The sequence below is a fragment of the Scyliorhinus torazame genome, chromosome 13 (assembly GCF_047496885.1).
Source record: "Scyliorhinus torazame isolate Kashiwa2021f chromosome 13, sScyTor2.1, whole genome shotgun sequence".
In the NCBI taxonomy this organism is placed as follows: domain Eukaryota; kingdom Metazoa; phylum Chordata; class Chondrichthyes; order Carcharhiniformes; family Scyliorhinidae; genus Scyliorhinus; species Scyliorhinus torazame.
In genome coordinates, this window is record NC_092719.1 from 140,043,296 (window position 1) to 140,067,238 (window position 23,943).

At 46.4% G+C, this 23,943-nt stretch overlaps 1 protein-coding gene across 26 annotated transcripts in view; it reads left to right on the plus strand.

Annotated features, from left to right (window-relative positions):
- Positions 1 to 23,943, plus strand: part of LOC140388298 (contactin-4-like) — a 3,617,424-nt gene that overhangs the window by 1,739,719 nt on the left and 1,853,762 nt on the right. For all 26 annotated transcript variants that reach the window (XM_072472208.1, XM_072472210.1, XM_072472213.1 and 23 more), the window contains one exon: positions 4,477 to 4,612. In XM_072472208.1, the coding sequence (XP_072328309.1) occupies positions 4,558 to 4,612 (55 nt within the window). In that variant the 5' untranslated portion in view covers positions 4,477 to 4,557. The remainder of the gene's footprint in view (positions 1 to 4,476; positions 4,613 to 23,943) is intronic.

A 23,943-nucleotide genomic window follows, 5' to 3' on the forward strand; every position in this document is an offset into this window, starting at 1 on the left:
ACCAGCAAATGTATCCCTGCACCATGGAGAAGATTCAGGCTCCTCACCAGCTCAGGACCTCCGACAATCTCAGCGCCAAGTGGCGGATAGTCAAGCAAAAGTTTCTGCTGTACATCGAAGCCTCAGACCTCGAGGGTGCGTCTGATGCAAGAAACATAACATAACGCTTCTCCTCTCAACAGCGGGTGACCAAGCCATCGAACTCTTCAACTCGTTTAACTTCACCAAAGGCCAGGACAAGACAAAGTTTCAGACCATCCTGGACAAGTTCGATAGTCACTGTGAAGCGGACACTAATGAAATCTTCGAGCGCTACATATTCAAACAATGTCTTCAAGATAAAGATGAATCTTTCAATGCCTTCTTAACTAGCCTCTGCCTGCTAGTGCTGTCCTGCAACTTTAGTGATATTGCTGACTCCATGATCAGAGACCAAATCGTGTTTGGAGTTCACTCTGATCCTCTGAGAGAGCAGCTCTTAAAAATCAAGCATATGACCCTGCCAGTCGCGATTGAAACATGTACAGTGGATGAGCACGCAAAAAGCTAAACCTAAATTTTTCAATGTCAAGGGCGACCTGACGGTGGTTGATGGTATCCTCCTCAAATTGGACCAGATTGTAATTCCACACAGTCTCCAGAGCTTGGTGCTCCGTCAAATCTATGAGGGCCACCTGGGTGTGGAAAAGTGCAGACGCAGAGCCAGGCAGGCTGCCCACTGGCCCGGGATCAGCCAGGACATCACGAACATGGTCCTTAACTGTGCGACCTGTCAACACTTCCAGCCAGCGCAGAGTAAGCAGACACTTCAGCAGCATGAAATCAAAACTTCTCCATGGTCCAAGGTTGGCATCAACCTCTTTCATGCAAATGGTCGTGATTACATAGAACATAGAACATAGAAAATACAGCACAGAACAGGCTCTTCAGCCCACGATGTTGTGCCGAACCTTTGTCCTAGATTAATCATAGATTATCATTGAATTTACAGTGCAGAAGGAGGCCATTCGGCCCTTTGAGTCTGCACCGGCTCTTGGAAAGAGCACCCTACCCAAACTCAACACCTCCACCCAACACCAAGGGCAATTTGGACATTAAGGGCAATTTATCATTGGCCAATTCACCTAACCCGCACATCTTTGGACTGTGGGAGGAAACCGGAGCACCCGGAGGAAACCCACGCAGACACGGGGAGGACGTGCAGACTCCGCACAGACAATGACCCAAGCCGGAATCGAACCTGGGACCATGGAGCTGTGAAGCAATTGTGCTATCCACAATGCTACCGTGCTGCCCTTAAGAACAAATAAATCTACACTATATCATTTTACCGTAATCCATGTACCTATCCAATAGCTGCTTGAAGGTCCCTAATGTTTCCGACTCAACTACTTCCACAGGCAGTGCATTCCATGCCCCCACTACTCTCTGGGTAAAGAACCTACCTCTGATATCCCTCCTATATCTTCCACCTTTCACCTTAAATTTATGTCCTCTTGTAATGGTTTGTTCCACCCGGGGAAAAAGTCTCTGACTGTCTACTCTATCTATTCCCCTGATCATCTTATAAACCTCTATCAAGTCGCCCCTCATCCTTCTCCTCTCTAATGAGAAAAGTCCTAGCACCCTCAACCTTTCCTCGTAAGTCCTACTCTCCATTCCAGGCAACATCCTGGTAAATCTTCTTTGCACCTTTTCCAGAGCTTCCACATCCTTCCTAAAATGAGGCGATCAGAACTGTACACAGTACTCCAAATGTGGCCTTACCAAAGTTTTGTACAGCTGCATCATCACCTCACGGCTCTTAAATTCAATCCCTCTGTTAATGAACGCGAGCACACTATAGGCCTTCTTCACAGCTCTATCCACTTGAGTGGCAACTTTCAAAGATGTATGAACATAGACCCCAAGATCTCTCTGCTCCTCCACATTGCCAAGAACTCTACCGTTAACCCTGTATTCCGCATTCATATTTGTCCTTCCAAAATGGACAACCTCACACTTTTCAGGGTTAAACTCCATCTGCCACTTCTCAGCCCAGCTCTGCATCCTATCTATGTCTCTTTGCAGCCGACAACAGCCCTCCTTACTATCCACAACTCCACCAATCTTCGTATCATCTGCAAATTTACTGACCCACCCTTCAACTCCCTCATCCAAGTCATTAATGAAAATCACAAACAGCAGAAGACCCAGAACTGATCCCTGCGGTACGCCACTGGTAACTGGGATCCAGGCTGAATATTTGCCATCCACCACCACTCTCTGACTTCTATCGGTTAGCCAGTTCGTTATCCAACTGGCCAAATTTCCCACTATCCCATGTTAATCATTGATTACTTTTCCAATCAAACTGAAGTCGCGAAGCTCTCAGACCTCGCATCTCGGACCGTCATCAAGGCCTGTAAGGAGACCTTCTCCAGGCATGGTGTCTCACTCACTGTCATGAGTGACAATGGCCTGTGCTTCAGCAGCCATGAATGGTCTCTGTTTGCCCAGTCGTATCAGTTCAAACACGTCACTTCCAGCCCACACTATCCGCAGTCAAACGGAAAATTTGAGAAAGGGGTGCACATAGTGATGCAGCTCATCTGAAAGGCCGCAGATTCTGCGTCTGACATTCACCTTGCGCTGCCTGCGTACAGGGTGACCCCACTGTCCACTGGCATGTCGCCGGTTCAACTCCTGATGAACAGGGACCTGCGAACGACACTTCCAGCCATACACGTGCCCAACCTGGATCACCTTCCGGTGCTGCAGAAGGTGCAGCAACTCCGAGGCCGGCAAAAACCGGGCTTTGATTCTCATGCCACCGATTTGCCCGTGTTATCCCAGTCAGACATTGTTCGGGTCACGATCCCTGATGGAGGCTGGTCAGCTCCAGCTGTTGTTGTTCGACAGGCTGCCCCCTGCTCGTATGTTGATCGTCTGGCTGATGGTTCTGTTGTGCGACAAAACAGATGGGTACTGGCCAAAGTTGCCTGCCCGCAACCACATTCTTCTCTGTTTCCTTCTGTTGTTTTGCCACCTCCTGATATTTTGGCTCACGAGGCCACCAGTCAGGCTTCAATCCCGCCCATCAAGGCGCTGTCGTCCCCACCACCATCTCTCCAGCGGTCGACCAGGATCAGACGCACGCCACAGAGACTGGACTTATGAACATTTGTTCTGTTTGCTATGTTCTGTGTTCTCGCATTAGACAGCTGTTTTCATATGTACGTATGTTCACATCAACTGCATGTATATATGTTAATATTGGCCTATTCTTGTAAATACGTTCTCATATGTCATCCAAACATAAAAAAAGGGGAGATGTCATGATATGCAGACACACACATAATGATTAACAGCCAAGCAGCTAATGGGCACAGAGAACAGGACATGACCAATAAGCAGGCAGGACACTCAGGGGTGGGATCTGACTATAAAAGACACGAGGCACTCACACTCTGTCTCTTTCAGTATTAATTCAATAAAACAAGTAGAAATTATATTAAACTTTTCCGTAACTCCATAAATGAAGGGAGCTGAACTCGCAACTTGGAAATGCATGTTATTAACAAATATTGCTCCAGTTTCAATTGCAATGTTCATTTGTGCATCTGAGCTCAGTAACTCTTCCATTATCCCACCAATGATCTCATAAAAATTGACTCTATTAATCAAAATCAATCATACTAATCTGCAATGATACAACAAATAAAGAGGAGATTTTAAAGTTAGTGTGAATCCTTTTCTCTTCGAGTTAAGTAGACAATGTTTTGTCATCTGTTGGGTGGTGCACGGTGCTTCAACTCTGTTCGTGCTTGGTGACAAAAGACATGACGCTTGCTGTACATATGTGAAGCATGCTTCATTAACAGTGATTTGTTTTAAAGTTGAAGAGAACTGACACACTTTACCGCCCCATTGCTTAATAGAAACAGATAGATAATCGGTCAGAGAATTTCATGGTTTGTTTAGCCATGACAACTAAAGCAAAATATATTTGAGGTGAAAATAATGACATTTTAGTTTAGAAATTAATTATTGATAGTCCAAGGTCAGCCAATTGAGGCTTTTTTTTTGTGTGGTCAGCATTTCCTATTGTTATGAGCTGGTGGAACATGTACCAATGAAGTAAATTGTCTGACTCAGTGCAGTACAGTGTATCTTCACCTTTTTGCTCTGGGGAGTTTCTTTATTGTTAACATCTGTACATTACTCAATTGTTGAGCTTTTGCCCTCCATGCTTGTACAGGGGATTATGTTTACAAGACAAGCAGGCCCTTCTGCCATTTCTTTCACAACATGCTTGGGTGCTGTGCTTTTGATTATTCACCCTGAATAGATAATTGCATGATTTATTAATCACCAAATCAATTGTTTTTAGCTGGATCAGCCAAACAAAATGCCAATGTCATTGGTGCATTCTGATGGCAGGCAGAACACTGAATGCTTGCTCTTAATTCTTCTTCAAATTGGCTTTTCCCACAGATTAGAGATTGTAGCTTGAAAAGGAAGTCTTCTATTAACTGCTGATTGTACGAGAGGCTTGTTTGCCCTTGGCAACTGAAGATGATGTTGCTATGGAAACTACTGTTACTACAATCATTCATTGGCTGCCTTGCAGGTAAAATATCTCATTAATACATTTGATCTGTGCATGGAAAAATATCCATCATAATTTCTGTTCAATAATGTTATCTTTTTTCACTTTCTAAATGTTTTTAAAAATGTCCAGTAGAGTTTGATTTCTTCTTGAGCAGAATTACCTGATATATTCAAGAGATGCAGATTAATTTTATCTAGTGAAAATCTGTTAAGAACCCCCAAAGCAGACTTTGTTTAAAGCAGTTTTGTACCACACTAACAGGGGAATTCCTTGATCATTTTTGAACCATGTTCTAACTAATTTCTACACTATATTGTGTAATCATTTGCATTAGAAAATGTGAACTGGAACACAGTCAATTATGAAACATATCAAAAGCATTCTCTCCCTAGGAGTACTGTATTAGAAATGTTTATCCAGTAAATGTTCTCTATCTTTGAATCATAATGATTATACCAATTGCTTCCAAATATAGAGGTGAATTGAATAATGGTGATATTTTAATATTACAATTGATGTATATATCCATTGCTGTATATATTTTGATATAATTTTGGAATTTGCCTTCTCATGTCACTGTTGTCAAAGTAATGCGGTGAACTGATCTATTTCTTACACTTGCAATAATTAGAGCAGACTCAAATCGTCAAGTAAAACAATTATTTATAAATAATGGATTATACAAGTACTTAGTTCATCTACATTCAGCCATGGTTTAATTCCATTATTTAAAATGGAAATTGATGATTAAATCTTTGTTCACTTGAAAAAAATGTCAAATTCCTTCAGAGCATAATCATTGCTCTTTTGGAGAGTCGAAGGAGTAGGTAAATATCTTGGAATAGTAAGGAACAGTTTGCTGTGAAACCTGTTTTCGCTGCATGGTGTTGTTGCCAAAGTTTGCACCACAACAGATGTGGAATCTGCTACTGTGCAAACAATTATGATGCCATTTTCTTGAGACTACATTCTTATCATTGAAGTTCCATTTCAGATTTTCCTTTGGTCATAAATGTTATGTGAATAGTTTAATTGTGTTGTGTACATCCACCATAGAAAAGTTGCGTTGAAAAAATGGCATTTTGAAGGTTAAAGTGTATTTTCTTCACATGTTTTTGGCATTAAGTGAGCTGAAGCACTCAGTGATTTTCATCTATAAATCCTTCTGTTGCATTCCTGCTGTCAGCCTAGTAAAACCAGCTGCATCATCTTCCTTTGAAATAAGCAGAAACATGGAAATGACATGTGCGACAAAGAATGTGCAGTGGCCAAAATCTGAGCCTTAATGACAGCTTCTTGCGAGTTGAATAGAAATATATATGTTTGTATTCCCTACTCATTTTTGTCAATGTAATCCTCAGCAATTTTAAGATCAGATTTTTTATTATGTTCTTTACTAGTTCTTTCAGTTCATTGTGCCTGCTACATTACTGATACTGATACAGTGCAGTGATCCTTTTCCTATAATCATGTGCCTGCATTGATTTGAACATCACCACCAGTAAAGCAATGTAAATTATTGGTCTTCTTCCACCTGGTGTGTGCCTATATTTGGGCTGCAGGCGAAAAAAATCATGTGGAGACCAATTCCACCACAGCTTGGATTCGCTTGACTCTTTCTGTGTTGGAATAGAGGCGGAATGCCTTTAAAATTAACAGGAGGGAGCCAATTATTGGATTCTTACCCACATTCCTGTTTGCTAGTGTGGGATATGGGTGCAGGTAGTGTGCCCTCATGTAGCACTTCTGCCTTTCTGGCCCCATTGCAGCAGTGGACATTTCAGACCCCATACTAGCTTCAAGACGTAAGGCTGCCTTTCACAGAAGACATGGTTTATGGAAACTCAGAGGAGTCACGAACTGGGGGAAACCTCGTCTGTAGCTGGGAACCAACAAAAACAAATAGGCATTCAAAATTCTCTCTTACCTTCTCATAAAGATGTCCCAATAAAAAACAGGTATTGAAAGTCCCATTGAGGAATTGTTTAATCCACTTCACATTTCTTAACCGTATCTAAATAACTATATAGGCATTGTTAAGCTACTTCAAAGAAAGATAAACTTTTTTATATAAAGTAACATCGATGTAATTCAAACAAGTTCTCACTTTGCTTTACAATGTAGTAAACGTACCTCTGCTGGGCTGAGTCCCGTTGTCAGTATTAGAGGCCATATGGCAACTTTATCAGCAGAAATAAGTTGAATACATAGCTCGGAACCTATTTTTGAATGTAGCCTCATTATGAATGCTTGGCTGAACTCCAAGAATGTCAAATTAATTCAGCCTTTCTGGGGTCATTTATTGTAAAGTGAAGTGCTAGTTTGATTGACTGAGGGCATTGTTGCCTTGTAAAAGCATGCTATTTCTTTGAAAAGGTTTTGCATTGTTAGACGTTTTAGTTGCTGTGAAATGAAGAGTCTAAAGTTCTTGTTCCTTTTCACCAAACACCATTTATTTCACTTCCACAGCCTCTGCACAAAACTCTTAACAACACACCGCCTGCCAGAGGCCACCTGAAGCCCATTTACATGTCAGTGTCAATTAATGGATACTTAACATAAATGAGACAACTAATTGCAATGTCTCTTAACCCATTACTTAACAGTCTCCCCTTCCTTGGAGAAAAAAAATAATTAGGTGAAAACAAAATTTCAAGAAACTCAAAAACACACACATGATGTGTCCCCCCCCTTTTTTTTGTTTGGACGAGAAAGAAAAAAAAAAACAGTCACAGAAACAAGCGCCCTTCATTAACAATATCCAAAAGTTTCTGTGAACTCGCCCCTCTTTTCGTAAAACAGTCTGACAGTTGATAGCTCCTGTCGACCCATTTAATTTTTGTTATTTCCCCTCTGTCCAACATCTGCTTCAAACTTGCGATGTCTATCCGTAACCTCTTTTCATTGACACTTTTTGTAGAGTGCACATTTTCCCACAGGGATTTATTGTCAATGTGACAATCAATAGGTATATTACCCAAATCCCCTAATCCCAAAATTTATGTCAATATCATACTTATATAAAAAGGCCATATCCACCGCCTCGGCAAGGCTTAACGTCTCAGCAGCCAAAGTGCTTTTTACCACTCTCCTTATTTTCTTTGTTTCCCACACAAGAGGGCAACATTTACCATTGTTCTCCAAAAGGAAAATTATAAAACCTCCTGCGCTTGAAACACCATCACATAAATTTGCATTGGGCACATCACTATAAACTATGAGTTTCAAGTGCTTAAGGTCACCTAAAACCTGGAACTTCAAAACACACTCCTGCATTTTTAGTTTGGCCAATGCTTTATTTGCTCTTATTATGTCTTCTACTTTGGGATCATTCATTTTTGTACTCAACTCTAAGACATCAAAACTCACGTCCTGTCTAATCTGTCTACCTAACCAGTTCAGTTGCCCAATTAAGCTTTGCAGTTGCTCTTTTTCTATCTTTGAAACCATTGCATCTTTTTGTGAAACTCGGCCGCAACTAATTGCTATCGGGGTGATGCTTTCCAAATAAGATTGCTGACGTAAAGTTGCCCCTAACTTCGTCTGTCCAATTTCCAGTCCAATATATTTAAATGCACCGGAAGCCTGACTTCCAACCCTGAATTCTTTCCTCAAACCAGAGATTACTATAGCTTCAAAATCACTAGTCCCACCTCACAAAAAATCATCGACATGCATCATAAAAATGCCAGAAAGATTTCCTTTATAGTGCCAGTAAAACATTGCAGGATCTGCTTTCAACTGGCAACAGCCTAACTTTAACAAAACTGACCTTACTGAAAAATACCAGACTCTAGATGCATCATTTAATCCATATACACATTTGTTCAACTTCCAGAGTACCCCTTCTGTGTTAGCTGCTTCTTTAGGAGGACGGAGAAAAATGTCTCTCTGGAGCTGATGTCCCTGCAAAAAGGCACCTTTTATATCTATAGATTTGCATTCCCATGCCTTTGTGGCTAATAGAGCCAAGAAGATCTTTAAAATAACCTTTCCTGCTGTAGGTGAATCTACCCTTAAATCCTGATCTTCTAAGTTTTCTTCAAATCCCCCTGCCAGAAGCCTGGCCTTTGCCTTATAAGTTCCATCCGGAAGAACCTTTTCCGTGCAAATCCATCTGTGGGATAGAGCTCTTTGTCCCCTAACCGGTACTTTCGTGTATACCCCAAATTCACTCCAACTATGCAATTCTTGCTGTTTAGCTTCTTTAATAACTTTTTCATCTAATTTATTTGAAGCCACCAAAATCTCAGGTGCATGTGGGCTTCTACTCCTATTAGTATTCGTAGTCTTACTCATGTTCCGAGATCTTGACAAACTACGTCTCCTCTCCCGCCTGGTATCTCGTCCTGTACTGCTACTGCTTGATCTTTCCCTTCTGCTGTGGAATGTCCTTTCAATAGTTCTCTACCTTTCGCTGCAGACCTGTTCACTATCCGATGTACTATCTGAACTGGCACTGCGTTTCTGTACCCTCCATTTTTGAACTTCGTTTTCCCAATCCATTGTCTTAACCACTTCCCCTGAATGCTGTACATTCAACCAATGTTTATACTTTCCAGTGGCCTTCCCTGCTCTACTAATAACAGTTGCATCCTTCCATTGACTAGACCCTTCAGGCAAGTATGTCACTTTTGTACCAACTATTTGCAGTTGCCCTTTCGGAAAAATGGCCTGTTTTAATTCACCAGAAGTGTTGTGTTCCTCCACAGAAACCCTGTCTATATCAGTTAATTGGTCCTCATAGTTCTGTAACACATGTGTACCAGATGACTCTGGTTCCTCGTCATGTCTGTCTGCTCTGTCTAAATTTGAAAATGTGTTATCTGTACCCATTATCCTTGATGAATGGACCCTAATAGTTTGATTACCATGTTGCAAAATAATTGTTTTCCCATCTATGCCTATGATCTTCCCTGGGCCTTTCCATTCATTAGAATTGTCTCTCTTATAGTACACCATATCTCCTTGCTGAAAAACGGCATCTGATGGCCATACATTATGTCTTAAAGCTCTGCGAATTCTCTCAGAGACTTCTGCTTCCAAAAAAGCTTTTCTACTGCTATGTAATGCATTTAAGTGTTCAGCAAAACCAGAGCTAATTGTAGTCCCCTCCCAAGCTAGAGGCTGGTCATCAAAATGGACGGAATTTTAGAATTTCTACCAAACACTAATTGATAAGGACCATAGCTCCCAACCATCTGCAATGAATTCTTTGCATGTACTGCCCATGCTAAAGCTGAATTTAGCCTGCAATTTGGTCGATCTGCAAAAATTTTCCTAAGCATGTCATCGATGACAGCATGATTTCTTTCACAGACACCATTACTAAATGGGCTTTCTGCAGCCGTATTCATAACTCTGATATTCATGTTTTCACACATATCCCTAAACTCGTCATTAGCAAATTCTCCCCCATTGTCCGTAAGGAATTTTGCCGGTGGACCCATTCCTGTCCCTATCAATTTTTCCACGATTTGATCCAGAATTACTCTCTTTACTTCGTACAATCGTTGATTGACTAAATCTAGTTGCTAAATCTACAAAATGCAAAATAAATATATTATTTGCTTTATCTCAGATCCTAAGGTCCATGGCCACAATGTCGTTAAAATCCCTGGCCAAAGATAGGTTACTATCGGTCATGCTGGTGGCCTTCTGTACTTCCTACAAACTTCACAGCGGTCACTAACCTGTTCTATCAGTTTAGTATAGTCGTCATCCCTTACCCCTGCATCCTTTAATACATTTTTCAGCCTCCGAGGAGACGGATGTGCAAATTGCCTATGCAGTTTTAATACAACAAGCTTTTTATCAGCTAAAGTCCCATTTTCAACTGCATTAACACATCCTTAACCACTCTACTTGAAAAATTATTTGTCAGTAATGGAATACAATAGTGTCCCGACTGTGTAAATTGTAAGTCCACAGTCTTTCCAAAAATTGTTGCCTTATCCTGTTCCATATCCAGTTTCATGTGTGCTTTCTTCATCGATGGTCTGCTCAGAAGCAAAGATATCTTACTTGATACAACATCCGTGCTAATGAAATGATTCACTCCGGCAATATTGCAATGGATCATCACTCTTTTCAGCGACTTCAGAGTATTATCATCCCCAAACCTGAAACTTGTGGAACTTTCAAATTCCTTAACCTTGTTACGATTTTCAGCATTCAAAGAGTCCAGGTAACATTTTAACCAGTCAATTCCACACACAGTAGATGTGCAGCCACTGTCCAATACAGCATAGTTGAAGGATTCTGCAACCAACACCCTCATTACCGGCATAAAACTGCTTGTCAATAGGACAATGCCTCCTTTCTGGTCACTATCTTTTTCCTCTTCTGACTCTTCCGTGTCATGTGACACTACAAACACTCTATCATAACGAGTTGGACAGTTGAAAGCATAATGGTATTGAGGATCACATCGAAAACATCGATTTATCATGCCCCGTACATTTCTGGGCTTCATCTTCCTATTGTAGGTTCTAACTGGGTTTCTGTCTTCATAATTTCCTTGTCTCGGTCTCTGTCTATAGTCTTAAGCCCTGTTCGTAGCCATATGATTTCGCCATCCTGTTACTAATGTATCTTCCATTTTCTGCCTTATTGCAGGCTGACCTATTTGGGTCATCAGAGCCATCAGAATAGAATGTTGCCCCAGAAACTTTTGTAAAGCTTTTGTCATCTGTTCGAATAAGGTATCCTTATCAGTAAACTGAACTCCTGTCAAAACCAGGAGCCTATCCATGTTGCTCACTCTAGCACAGTCAAGTAATTTAAAGGCCAACACAGACTGTGGAAATTCCAGTTTGTGTTTCTGCAGCCTTTTATATAGTCTGCCAAATTCCATTGTATAGTCTTCCATGGAGATATCCTCCATTTTCCGGAACTTATCAAAATCCGACCATGCTTCATACACACTTAACAAGTCGTCTTTCTTATAAATCTTATCCATATAATGTAATAAAGTCTCCAGACCTTCTTCTGAGTCTAACTCTTCCAATTCCAGCTCAGAAAGCACTTTGTTTCAGATTTTACTGCCATATGGTAGAGAAAGAGCCAATGCCATACCTTGTTTTCTCTTTCCCAAAGCAGTTACTTTAGTCCACATAACTACTGCACTTCTCCATTGGTCGTACGATTCCCTTTCAGAAAATAAGGGAGGATAGTCATATCCAGCCACCTTTATCCTGGGTTCAGCCATGTATCTTTTTTTTTTCCTTCTCACTCACTCCTTGGTTTGATCAGGAAAAATTGTATCTTTCAAACCTTCACATTTGCACAGCAACCATCCTCTGCTACCATTGTTAGATGTTTTAGTTGCTGTGAAATGAAGAGTCTAAAGTTCTTGTTCCTTTTCACTAAACACCATTTATTTCACTTCCACAGCCTCTGCACAAAACTCTTAACAACACACCACCTGCCAGAGGCCACCTGAAGGCCCTTTGCATATCAGTGTCAATTAATGGATACTTCACATAAATGAGACAACTAATTGCAATGTCTTTTAACTCATTACTTAACATGCATTGCCTACATGTATATGTGGATAAGAGTAAGAGGTGTGAAGAAGATTAAAGATCTCCTCAATGGAAATTCCAATGCCTGTATTTGATTGAAAGCTTTGTTAAAGGGGAAGAAAAATAATATTCTTCAAAAGGCATTTTTGAATTGCTGATTGTAGCATTATAAAGACTTGCAAGTGTTATTACTCATAGGTTGTGTATCTCTTGCATGCTGTGTGAATAGGCAAGGAGGGAGCATGGAGAGCATAGATGATGGGAGGGAACATGAGCATAGGTGGGTGTTCGGGAGTGAGGTCTAGAGGGTCTCAGAACCATGATTACAACTGGACCAGTGTCCCATTAAACGGAAAGAAGTCTTACAACACCAGGTTAAAGTCCAACAGATTTGTTTGGAATCACTAGCTTTTGGAGCACAGCTCCTTCATCAGGTAAGTGAAGAGGTGGGTTCCACAACCAGATATATAGACAAAGTGAATGATGCAAGACAATACTTTGAATGGCATCCAAAGTAACATCTGCAAGTTGTAGATTAAGCTCATGCCTTCATTATATAGACTAGCCATGATGTGGAGATGCCGGCGTTGGACTGGGGTGAGCACAGTAAGAAGTCTTACAACACCAGGTTGAAGTCCAACAGGTTTGTTTCGATGTCACTAGCTTTCGGAGCGCTGCTCCTTCCTCAGGTGAATCTACAGGTCATTCACCTGAGGAAGGAGCAGCGCTCCGAAAGCTTGTGACATTGAAACAAACCTGTTGGACTTTAACCTGGTGTTGTAAGACTTCTTACCATATAGACTAGGTCACTGAAGGCATTGTTTGTAATGTGTTTGATGGTAAAAGTGTCAGGTCAGACCTTTGAAAACTGGTTGGGGAAAATCTCCTTTCCCCCTGCTGATGGGTTCAATGGTGGGCAGGGGTGGAGAATTCAGCAGGAGACCAAAATAATTACCTTTATGTAGGTGCAAATTTACAGTGGGATGTTCTGCTGGTGCCCGCCATGGCGGATCAGAAAATCTGCTGGCGTGAAACGCATTTGCATCCCACTAATGGGATCCAGAAGAAGGTCCAACCACCACCATCCATTTCTCCATAGCCCCAGGGGAAAATGCGCCGGAGTGTAGATATCGGGATTCATCTGAACAATGCCTGGGACTGCGATTGGAGTTCAGAAAGGAGGCCTCTGGCAACTCTGGATGCTGGAACACCACAGCAGTGGGTGAGGGGAGCATCTACAGGTCGGCCTTCCAGATTTGGCATCCTGGAGGGAGGTCCAACCTCTGGCCTCAGTGAGTTCCTGGAGGCCAAACTTCATTTTCAGGATGTTCAACTTCTTTCTTCATATCTTCAATAGTGGGTCAGTGATGTTGAGCACCTTTTTAATATGGAACCGAGATGAGATGGCAGACTATATGCTATCAGGCGGCATGAATGCAAAACATCCGGTTTTATAATTAATGAGGTTGGGGCTTGAAGATGTGTTGTATATTCCCGCTAACCGCCACAGTGAGAAATACTCCGGGGGGGATTCTCTCACCCCGGGCACGGGCCGGAAAATCCCGGCACGCCGCCCCGACGCCGATTCTCCAGAGAGCGGAGAATCGGTGCCATTGGCACTGGCACGGTTGGCGCGGAGCCGGTCGGGGGTCGCCCTATGGGCCCCTCCCCCCGGCGATTCCTGGCCCGGGATGGGGCGCATGGCCACGCAAACAAAGCCGAGTCCCGCCGGCGACGTTCACACCTGCTCTTACCCGGAGGGACCTCGGCGTGGATGCATCCGGGGGTGGCCTGGTGGTGGGGGGTGGGGGGGGGAGAGGGGTCCGACCCTGGAGGGTGCCTCCGCTGTGGCCTGGACCACGATCGGGGCCCACCGATCGGCGGGCCGGCCTCTCAGGCTGGGGGCCTCTTTTGTTCCGCACCGGCCCCTGTAGCCTACGCCATGTTGCATCGGGGCCGGCGCAGAGAAGGGACCCACTGCATCTGGGCGCATTGGTGCCGGTCCCTCTTCGCATGCGCAGACCCGCGGCGCCCATCTGACACCGGGGATCGGCAGCTGAAGCGGTGTGGATCGCTCCAGTGCCGGGCTGGTCCCCTGTAGGAGTCAGAATTTCTGCTCCTGAGGGCATGTTGATGCTGTCGAGAAACGCGACGGCGTTTACAATGGCATCAACACTTAGCCTCAGGATCAGAGAATCCCGCCCTCCAAGTTCCTGCCCCCACCGTGAGACTTAGCTAATTCCCCGATGGGAGAATTCTGCCTGTTAAATAATAATATAATAATCTTTATTAGTGTCACAAGTAGGCTTACATTAACACAGCAACGAAGTTACCATGAAAAGCCCCTTGTTGCCACACTACAGCACCTGTTCGGGTACACTGAGGGAGAATTCAGAATGTCGAATTCACCGAACAAGCACGTCTTTTGGGACTTGTGGGAGGAAACCAGAGCACGCGGAGGAAATCCCCGCAGACACGTGCAGACTCCGTAGAACGTGCAGACTCCGTCCAGACAATGTTCCAAGCTGGGAATCGAACCCGGGCCCCTGGCACTGTGATGCAACAGTTCTAACCACTGTGCTACCGTGCCGGGGGACTGTACCTCAATTCCTTTTTAACCAGCCTTTGCTTCATATCCCCTTGCTTTACCCAATGAAAGTCTTACACTCTGGCTTAAAAATTTCAGTTGACATGTCATCCAAGTCTAGGAGTAAAATTAAAAACAAAAATTAAAGATTGTCTCCTAATTTAGCCCTGAATGGACTATTTCTAATTTTAAAATGAAGATCCCATTGTTTTGGATTGTCTCACCAAGCAATGTGACTGTATCTCCCTGACTGAAGCGCTTTAATAGTTAAAGATGTCTTCAGACCACCCATCAACCTTCTAAACTCAAGGTGATATAATCCAATTTTACATAACCTGCCGTCATAAATTAGCCATTCAAGTCCATATATAATCCTGATGCGGCTGCCTTCAAAGATTATAACATAGCTTTCCAGAGATTCGTACCCAAAGCAGTACTCAATTCTTCCATTTTGCCTTCCAAAGCCCTTATCATAATTGCCAGCATTCAACATGTGCACTAGTTGAGTACCTTTGCTTGCTTGGTTTCTTCACAGTTCCTAGTTTCCTAGTCTTGCACCATGAAGAAAATAGAAAATATTCAGGTTGACATTCTTAGATCCAAAGTGGATGAACTCAAGTTCCCCACATTGAAATCCATCTGCCGCAGGATATCTTAGTCTGTCTATGTCCCTTTGTAAATTCCTGTTGCCGCTAAACAGCTTATGCTACCTCTTAAATTAGTGTCAACTCGATTTACAATTCTCTATTGACTCTGGAAAACTGTCCATAATAAATTCTAAATATGTGTTCCCTTCATCATTTGAGGGATTCTATTTCTAGCAGTCTCTGAATTATATAATCATATAGTGCACCACAGAAGAAGGCCATTTGGACCATCGAGTCACTGCCAACTTAGTCCCGCTCTTCCCCATCTACTGGAATATTTTTCTCCTTCCAGTTTATTGCAAATCCAAATGACTCATTGCATGGTAGTTTTTTTCTCATGGTGCCTAGTTTTTGCTAATTATCTTATGTCTATGGCATTTGTTATGGACTCGTTAGCTACTGAAAACCATTTCTCTTTATTTGGTCCATCTGAAACCTTCATGTACTTAAACACCTTCACCAAATTTCCTCTTGGGTCACAATTTACTGGCCACGTCCCGCTGGAATTGGAACGGAATGCAGCTGGTAGATCCTCTGAGAGTGGTCTAATGAGATCTGTCGAGACATCGCGATCTGGATCCGGCCCACAATGGACGAGATCCAGACTTGCATCCTTAAGTGAGCTTAAAAACTCACTTAACTGTGCCGACTCCAGATGAAACCGACTTCCGGGATCTACCGGCCTCACCAAGGAGACCCCAGCCAGGCATCGTTCAGCGCTGCTCCCCACAAACAGGGAGCAGGCGGAATGGCACTTCGGGGGGGGGGGGGGGAGTAGGGGGTGGATCCCAGGCAATCGGAGGCCCCTGTGTGGCTAGTATCTGGGTAGGATGGCACCCTGGTACTGATGCCACCCAGGCACCGTGGTACTTCCAGGGTATCCAGGTGGCACTGCCTGGCTGGAAGGGCACTGCCAGGGTGGCAGGCTGAAAGTGCCAAGGTTCCCAAGTGACATTTTTCTGGCCCTGGGGATCAGGTCTGGAGGTGCCCTGCCCGCGTGAAGGTGAGTGTGGGAGCTGGATGACCCTCCCCAACAGGTGAGTTGGGACGTTGGGGGCTCTGGAGGTCCCTTCTGGATGTCGAGAGATAAATGGCGCCCTGATCTTTTCCTGCACTGAGTATCTCCGCTCATCAGAGCTCCACAGTGCAGGAAATGCTGCTAAGTATGGCCTCGCCGGGGCGTTCTCCGTCAAGGCCCCCCCAAAAAGTGTAGTTGGATAGTGGGGTGGAATTACCCCTCTAATCCCGACCAGAACGAACTCTGTTTTTTTATGGTTACATCGCGCTCTTAGTCTTTTCTTCATTAGGGAGAAAAATCCCAGCTTCTCCCCCTTTGTATGTATCCTTGGAACCCTTCTAATAAATCTCTTCTGTACCTTTTCAAAACCTTAACATCCTTCCTAAAGCATATGCCCAGAAATTGGGTACAATATTCCATCTTGGGTCCAACTCGTGTCTTGTATAGGTTTAACATAACTTCCTGGCTATTATACTTTATGGCTCAATAAAGCCCAGGTTCACAATTGCTTCATTAACATCTTTGTCCACAGGTCCTGCCATGTTCAAAGATTTATGCCTGCACACGTTGCGGTCCCTCTCTTCATGCACCACTTTAAAATTGTACCATTCACTTTGCATTGTCTGTCCTCATCCTTCCTCCCAAAATGTATCTTCACCAGTTTCCTGCATTGAATTGAATCTGCCATTCCACCAGTCTGTTTGTGCCTGTAAGGCTATTACCATTTTTCTTCACTGTTTACTACATTTCCAAGATTTGTAACATCTGCAAATTTTTAAAATGTACTTTGTACCCCCCAACTCCAAGGCATAAGGGGCGGGATTCTCCGACCCCCCGCCGGGCCTGAAAAACGCCGAGGGGCGGCGTGAATCCCGCCCCGCTGCTCCAACGCCGGCTGCTGGATTCTCCAGCACAGTTTTTTCGGAGGGGGGGGGAATCGCGCCATGCCAGTCGGGGGCCGTTGGCAGTGGCCCCCCCGGCGATTCTCCGCCCCACGATAGGCCGAGTAGCAGCCCGTTTCCAGCGGATCCCGCTGGCGTAAATCACAACAGGTCCTTACCGGCAGGACCTGGCTCCACGGGCGGCCTGCAGAGTCCTCGGGGGTGCGCGGGGGATCTGTCCCCGGGGGGTGCCCCCACGGTGGCCTGCAACGCGATCAGGGCCCACCTTTGGGAGGATTCCGCACCTTAGGGGTGGCCCGACGCAGGAGTGGTTCATGCCACTCCTCGGCGTTGGAGGGGCCAGACCCGTCGGTTCACGGTGAATCCCGCCCCTGGCATATCAAAAACACCAACATTCCTACTGTCGAACTTTGGGAACTTTATGGTGTCAGGCCCTCCAGTTTGACAATTTTGCTAACAAGACAAATATTTTGTTTATCAAAAGTCTTTTGATCCAGATCTCCATATTTAATGCCGCTTTCACCTGGCACCTGGGAGTCAACGGCTGGGCCTGCGATATCGTGCCAGGGCGCCGTTTAGCACTGATTTCCACAAACGTGAGCCAGGCGTGAAGGCACCTTGGGGGAGTCTTACAGGCCATTAGAAACCTCCGGGTGATTGGGGACAAGGCAGGGTAGTACCTTGGCATTATCCCTGGCACCTGGTCACCTTGGCACTGCCAGCCAGGCACCATGGCAGCCCACAATGTCAGGGGCACTGCTAAAGTGGCAGGTTGGCAGTGCCATGGTGTCTGGGTGTGGGGTGGGCCCGGATTCAGGCCCGGGAGGGGGGGGGGGGGCGCGTGCTTATCCATTGGAAAGGAGGTGAGGGGTGGTTCCAGGGGTCTTGACAAGGTTGGGGTATGAAGCGGGTGTCAATAAAGCGGAGGTTGTGGTGTTGGGTGTTCTGACACACAGATGAGCCAACACAGTTGCATATGGTACAACGCTTCTTTATTTAAACTCACTATTTACAACTTGGTCTTTGCACTCTGCACGTGGGGGGCTCCCTGCTTGTGGTGTTTCAACAGCTCTTTCTTGTTTCCTTCTCCCCAGACCTACTGACCTCCAGGTGTCGTGCTCGTGCTTTTTATGTGGTTGGTGTTCTTGTCTGTGATTGGTTGTGGTGTTGTGTATTCTGATTTGCCTGTTAGTGTGTCCATCATGATGTGTGTGTTTGAATATCATGACATCCCCCCTTTTTACAAAGATATGTGCCTACGTGGTAAGAAATATGATCGTGACGTGAGTGCATCTAAGAGTGTGTGTGTGTCGTGTGCAGCATGTGTCTATGACGGAACTATGTACATGGGGCGATGTCGAGTGCGTCACATGAATCCAGTTGTACCATAACATAACAGAAATGCGAACAAGAGAAGAAGAAAAAAAATTTGAACAGTTGTCCAGTCAGACGACATCTGGAACGATAAACAACAACAGGTTATCATGTAAAATTGTCCAACTTATTAAACATATGAACTGTATTATAAGTCCATTCTAATGGGTTTGCGACGAATTCGGGTTGACCGCCTTAAGGGTGGATCAAGAACCACCGGCTGCTGTGCAGGCATGGCCATGGGTGGCGATGGAAAGGGCGTGATGTGCGGCAGCTCCACAAAGTCATCCTCGGAAGCCTGTTGAGGATCTGGCGTGTTGTGTGGCTGTGAGCGTGGAAGTCGGCGAAGGGCGCGCCGATTGCGGCGACGCACGGAACCATCCGGCATGCGAACCAGGAACGAGCGGGGAGCCACTTGTCGGAGGACTTCGGCCGGTGCTGACCAGCCACCATACGGTTGATGGACGCGTACTTTGTCTCCGGAGGACAGGGGGGGCAGGTCCGTCGCTCGTGTGTCGTACCGACCTTTCTGGCGATCACGCTGCAGTTGCATGTTCCGAAGAACCGCCTCATGGTCTGTTGTCGGTGCCAGGACGGAAGGTACCGTCGTCCTGAGGGAGCGACCCATTAGTAGCTGCGCTGGCGAGAGGCCCGTGGATAACGGGGCCGATCGATAGGCCAGCAAGGCAAGGTTAAAGTCCGATCCGGCATCAGCCGCCTTGCACAGGAGCCGCTTTGCGATGTGGACACCCTTTTCAGCCTTCCCGTTCGATTGTGGATGCAGAGGGCTGGATGTCACATGAGTGAAACCATATGCTGCGGCAAAGGACGACCATTCACGGCTGGCAAAACAAGGTCCATTGTCTGACATGACAGTCCTTGGAATGCCATGGCGAGCAAACGTTTCCTTGCAGGCCCCAATGACTGCGGACGACGTCAGATCATGGAGAGGCATGACTTCCGGGTAGTTTGAGAAGTAGTCTATAATAACAATGTAATCTCTGCCGAGCGCGTGAAATAGGTCAACACCCACCTTCGCCCAGGGGGACGTCACCATCTCGTGTGGTAGAAGTGTTTCCGGAGGTTGCGCTGGCTGAAACCTCTGACAGGTTGTGCAGTTGAGCACCATGTTGGCTATGTCTTCATTAATACCCGGCCAATATACCGCCTCCCGGGCCCTTCGTCTGCATTTTTCGACGCCCAGGTGGCCTTCGTGTAGTTGACGAAGAATCATCTGGCGCACACTGTGTGGAATGACGATCCTATGCGATTTCATAAGGACCCCGTCTATATTGGTGAGATCATCTCGCACATTATAAAACTGGGGGCACTGCCCTTTTAGCCACCCTTCCGTCATGTGGCGCATCACTCGCTGCAGCAGAGGGTCAGTCGCCGTCTCTGCGCGTATGTGGGCCAGACTAGGATCATCAGCTGGCATATTTGCTGCTGTCAGAGTCACGTGTGCCTCAATTTGACGCACGAACCCCTCCGCATCTGGTGGTGTGCTCACTGCTCGGGAAAGAGTGTCCGCCACTATGAGTTCCTTCCCCGGAGTGTAGATCAGTTCAAAATCGTACCTCCTGAGTTTAAGTAAGATGCGCTGGAGGCGAGGAGTCATGTCGTTCAGGTCTTTGTTAATGATGTTGACCAGGGGGCGGTGGTCAGTTTCGACCGTGAATCGTGGCAGGCCATACACATAGTCGTGGAACTTGTCCAGTCCAGTTAACAAGCCCAGGCATTCTTTTTCGATTTGCGCGTAGCGCTGTTCGGTAGGGGTCATGGCTCGTGAGGCATACGCAACCGGGGCCCATGATGACGTGCTGTCTTTTTGCAGGAGTACCGCTCCAATACCAGATTGGCTGGCGTCTGTTGAGATCTTTGTAGGGCGAGTCGTGTCAAAGAAGGCCAGCACTGGTGCCGTGACCAGTTTGTGCTTGAGCTCCTCCCATTCCCGCTGATGCGACTGGTGCCAGTTGAATTCCGTCGATTTTTTTACGAGATGGCGCATGTTTGTTGTATGAGAAGCCAGGTTGGGAATGAACTTCCCAAGGAAGTTGACCATGCCGAGGAATCTTAAGACAGCCTTCTTGTCAGCCGGTCGTGGCATGGCTGTGATGGCGCTAACCTTGTCTGCATCGGGACGGACCCCGGACCTTGAGATGTGGTCCCCGAGGAATTTCAGCTCCGTCTGGCCGAAAGCACACTTCGCACGGTTGAGACGCAGGCCATTTTGTCGTATGCGGGTAAAGACACGTCGAAGACGATGCATGTGTTCCTGCGGAGTGGTGGACCAAATGATGATATCGTCCACATATACACGTACCCCTTCGATGCCTTCCATCATCTGCTCCATAATGCGGTGGAATACTTCAGATGCCGAAATGATGCCGAATGGCATCCGGTTGTAGCAGAATCTGCCAAAAGGGGTGTTGAATGTGCATAGTCTTCGGCTGGCCGGGTCCAGTTTGATCTGCCAGAATCCTTTGGACGCATCCAATTTAGTGAATATGTTGGCTCGCGCCATCTCGCTGGTGAGGTCTTCTCGTTTCGGGATGGGATAGTGTTCCCGCATGATGTTGTTGTTCAGATCTTTTGGATCTATACATATACGGAGCTCGCCAGAGGGCTTCTTTACACAGACCATGGAGCTGACCCATGGCGTGGGCTCCGTGACCTTGGATAGGACCCCTTGGTCCTGAAGAATCTGCAGTTGTGCCTTGAGGCGGTCTTTGAGAGGCGCAGGAACCCTGCGAGGTGCGTGAACGACAGGGATGGCGTCCGGTCTGAGTCGAATCTTGTACGTGTGTTGCAATGTCCCCATGCCTTCAAAAACCTCCTGGTTGTGAGCGAGGAGGGAATGGAGATTCGCGTGGAACTCAGCATCCGGGAAGTCGGATATCTCATCTGGAGAGAGAGACATGATGCGCTGTACCAGGTGAAGGACCTTACACGCTTGTGCGCCCAGTAACGAGTCCTTTGATGAGCCCACAACTTCGAAGGGGAGTGTGGCCGTGTACCTCTTGTGAGTCACCTGTAGCTGGCAAGATCCTACGGACGGGATAACGTTCCCGTTATAGTCAACCATCTTCAGCCGGGATGGTGTGATGGGTGGTTTGACCTTCATGGCCTGGACTGCAGAGTAAGCAATCAGGTTGGCGGATGCGCCGGTGTCCAGACGGAAGGCGACGCGCGATCGGTTGACCGTCAGGGTGGCACACCACTCATCGTCTGGATTGATGGCATTGACCTTGTTGACATCAATGACGGCAACTCGGAAGTCATCCTGGTCATCTGCATCACTTAACTGGAAGTCTTGATGCGTGGGCTGGACGGTCCTGACTCGTGTGCGAGGTTGTCGAGGATGCGCCGGATCCATGGGTTGAGCCGCACGACAGCGGGCTGCGTAGTGGCCTATCATGGCACATCTGTTGCACTGTCGGTATTTTGCAGGACATTGCCCTTTTAAGTGTAGACCTCCACAATTGCTGCACGTCATGACGTCACGACGTTCGTTGCGCCACTGCGCATGCGCAGTGCGATCTTGCGGTGGGCGCGCCTGCGCAGTGCGTCCCTCGTTGTGGCCGTTATTTTTGGCGCGCACCTGCGCGGGAGACCGCGAAAAGCGCGGGAAGCGGCCGCTGTCATCCGGGCCGTGGGGCGGGAAGAAATCGACGGCCTGGATGCGTTCAACGTCGTGGGCGGCCTGGCTTGCCGATTCGACGGCTGGGGACCCCCTCCGTGCCAACTCGGACGCCTGAAATCGGGCAAAACGGCAGGTAGCATTTTCATGGAGGACACAGGCTTCCACAGCAGACGCTAAGGTGAGGCTCTTTATTTTAAGAAGCTGCTGGCGTAGGCCACTAGAGGCAACGCCAAAAACAATCTGGTCCCTGATCATGGACTCTGTAGTGGTGCCGTAACCGCAGGACTGTGCTAGAATCCGGAGGTGCGTCAAAAAGGGTTGAAAAAGCTCCTCCTTACCTTGCAGGCGTTGCTGAAAGATGTATCTTTCGAAAGTTTCGTTTACTTCAGTTTGAAAGTGCTGGTCCAGTTTGAGGATGACCGTGTCATATTTGGCCTGGTTTTCGCCTTCCTCGAACACCAGTGAATTAAAGACATCGTTTGGGTGGGGGCCTGCGTAGAAGAGGAGCATTGCAATCTTCGAATCATCCGAGGCATTCTGTTTTTCGGTGGCACTGATGTACAGGTCAAATCGCTGCCTGTAGAGCTTCCAGTTGGTGCCTAGGTTCCCCGTGACTTGCATCGGCTGCGGTTTGCCGGTGTGGTCCATGTCCAGAATGGCAGGTTGGTAGGCAGGTATCGATCCACTCCTGTACCATGTGGTGTTGGGTGTTCTGACACACAGATGAGCCAACACAGTTGCATATGGTACAACGCTTCTTTATTTAAACTCACTATTTACAACTTGGTCTTTGCACTCTGCACGTGGGGGGCTCCCTGCTTGTGGTGTTTCAACAGCTCTTTCTTGTTTCCTTCTCCCCAGACCTACTGACCTCCAGGTGTCGTGCTCGTGCTTTTTATGTGGTTGGTGTTCTTGTCTGTGATTGGTTGTGGTGTTGTGTACTCTGATTTGCCTGTTAGTGTGTCCATCATGATGTGTGTGTTTGAATATCATGACAGAGGTTGGGCCTGAAAGAGGGGGAAAGATCGGTGGTGCCGTTCAAAATGGCGTCCTGATCTGCGAGGATCCGTTTCTGTTGCCGCGATTAGCTCGCCACCAGGAAATCAACTCAAGTGCGAATTCGGCGGAGAAAAGTTCTCGGAGGCCAATACAACCGTCAAAGTGCCATTGAATAGCAGGTTGATTCTCGGCGCTGCAACTGTCGAGGCACACCTCGCCAAATCCACTCAAAAGCATACTTTAACTTTTGTCCGATAAACCGTGCCATACATTATATACTTAACTTCAACAAGAGTTACTGAGATATTTTTTAAAAGCAGCTAAGATCGTAAATATTAGAGCCGGGATTCTCCGAAACCCCAGCCAAGTGTTGACACCACGTAAACACCAGAGTGGTGTACGGCAGTGTCAACGGGCCTCCTGGCCCAGCAATTCACCGTTTTCTAGGGGGCTAGCACAGCGCCGGAGTGCTGCGCGCTGCTCCGGCTCGACAAGGCGGCCCTGCATGGCCGGCGCAGGTCGCGTGGTTGCCGTCTTCGTGCCGGTGAGGAGCAACATGTCGGGGACCTAACAGCGGGCCTGCGAGGAAGGAGGTTGGCCCCCTCCAGATCGCGGCCGCCCACCGATCGGAAGTCCCTGATCGCGGGCCAGGA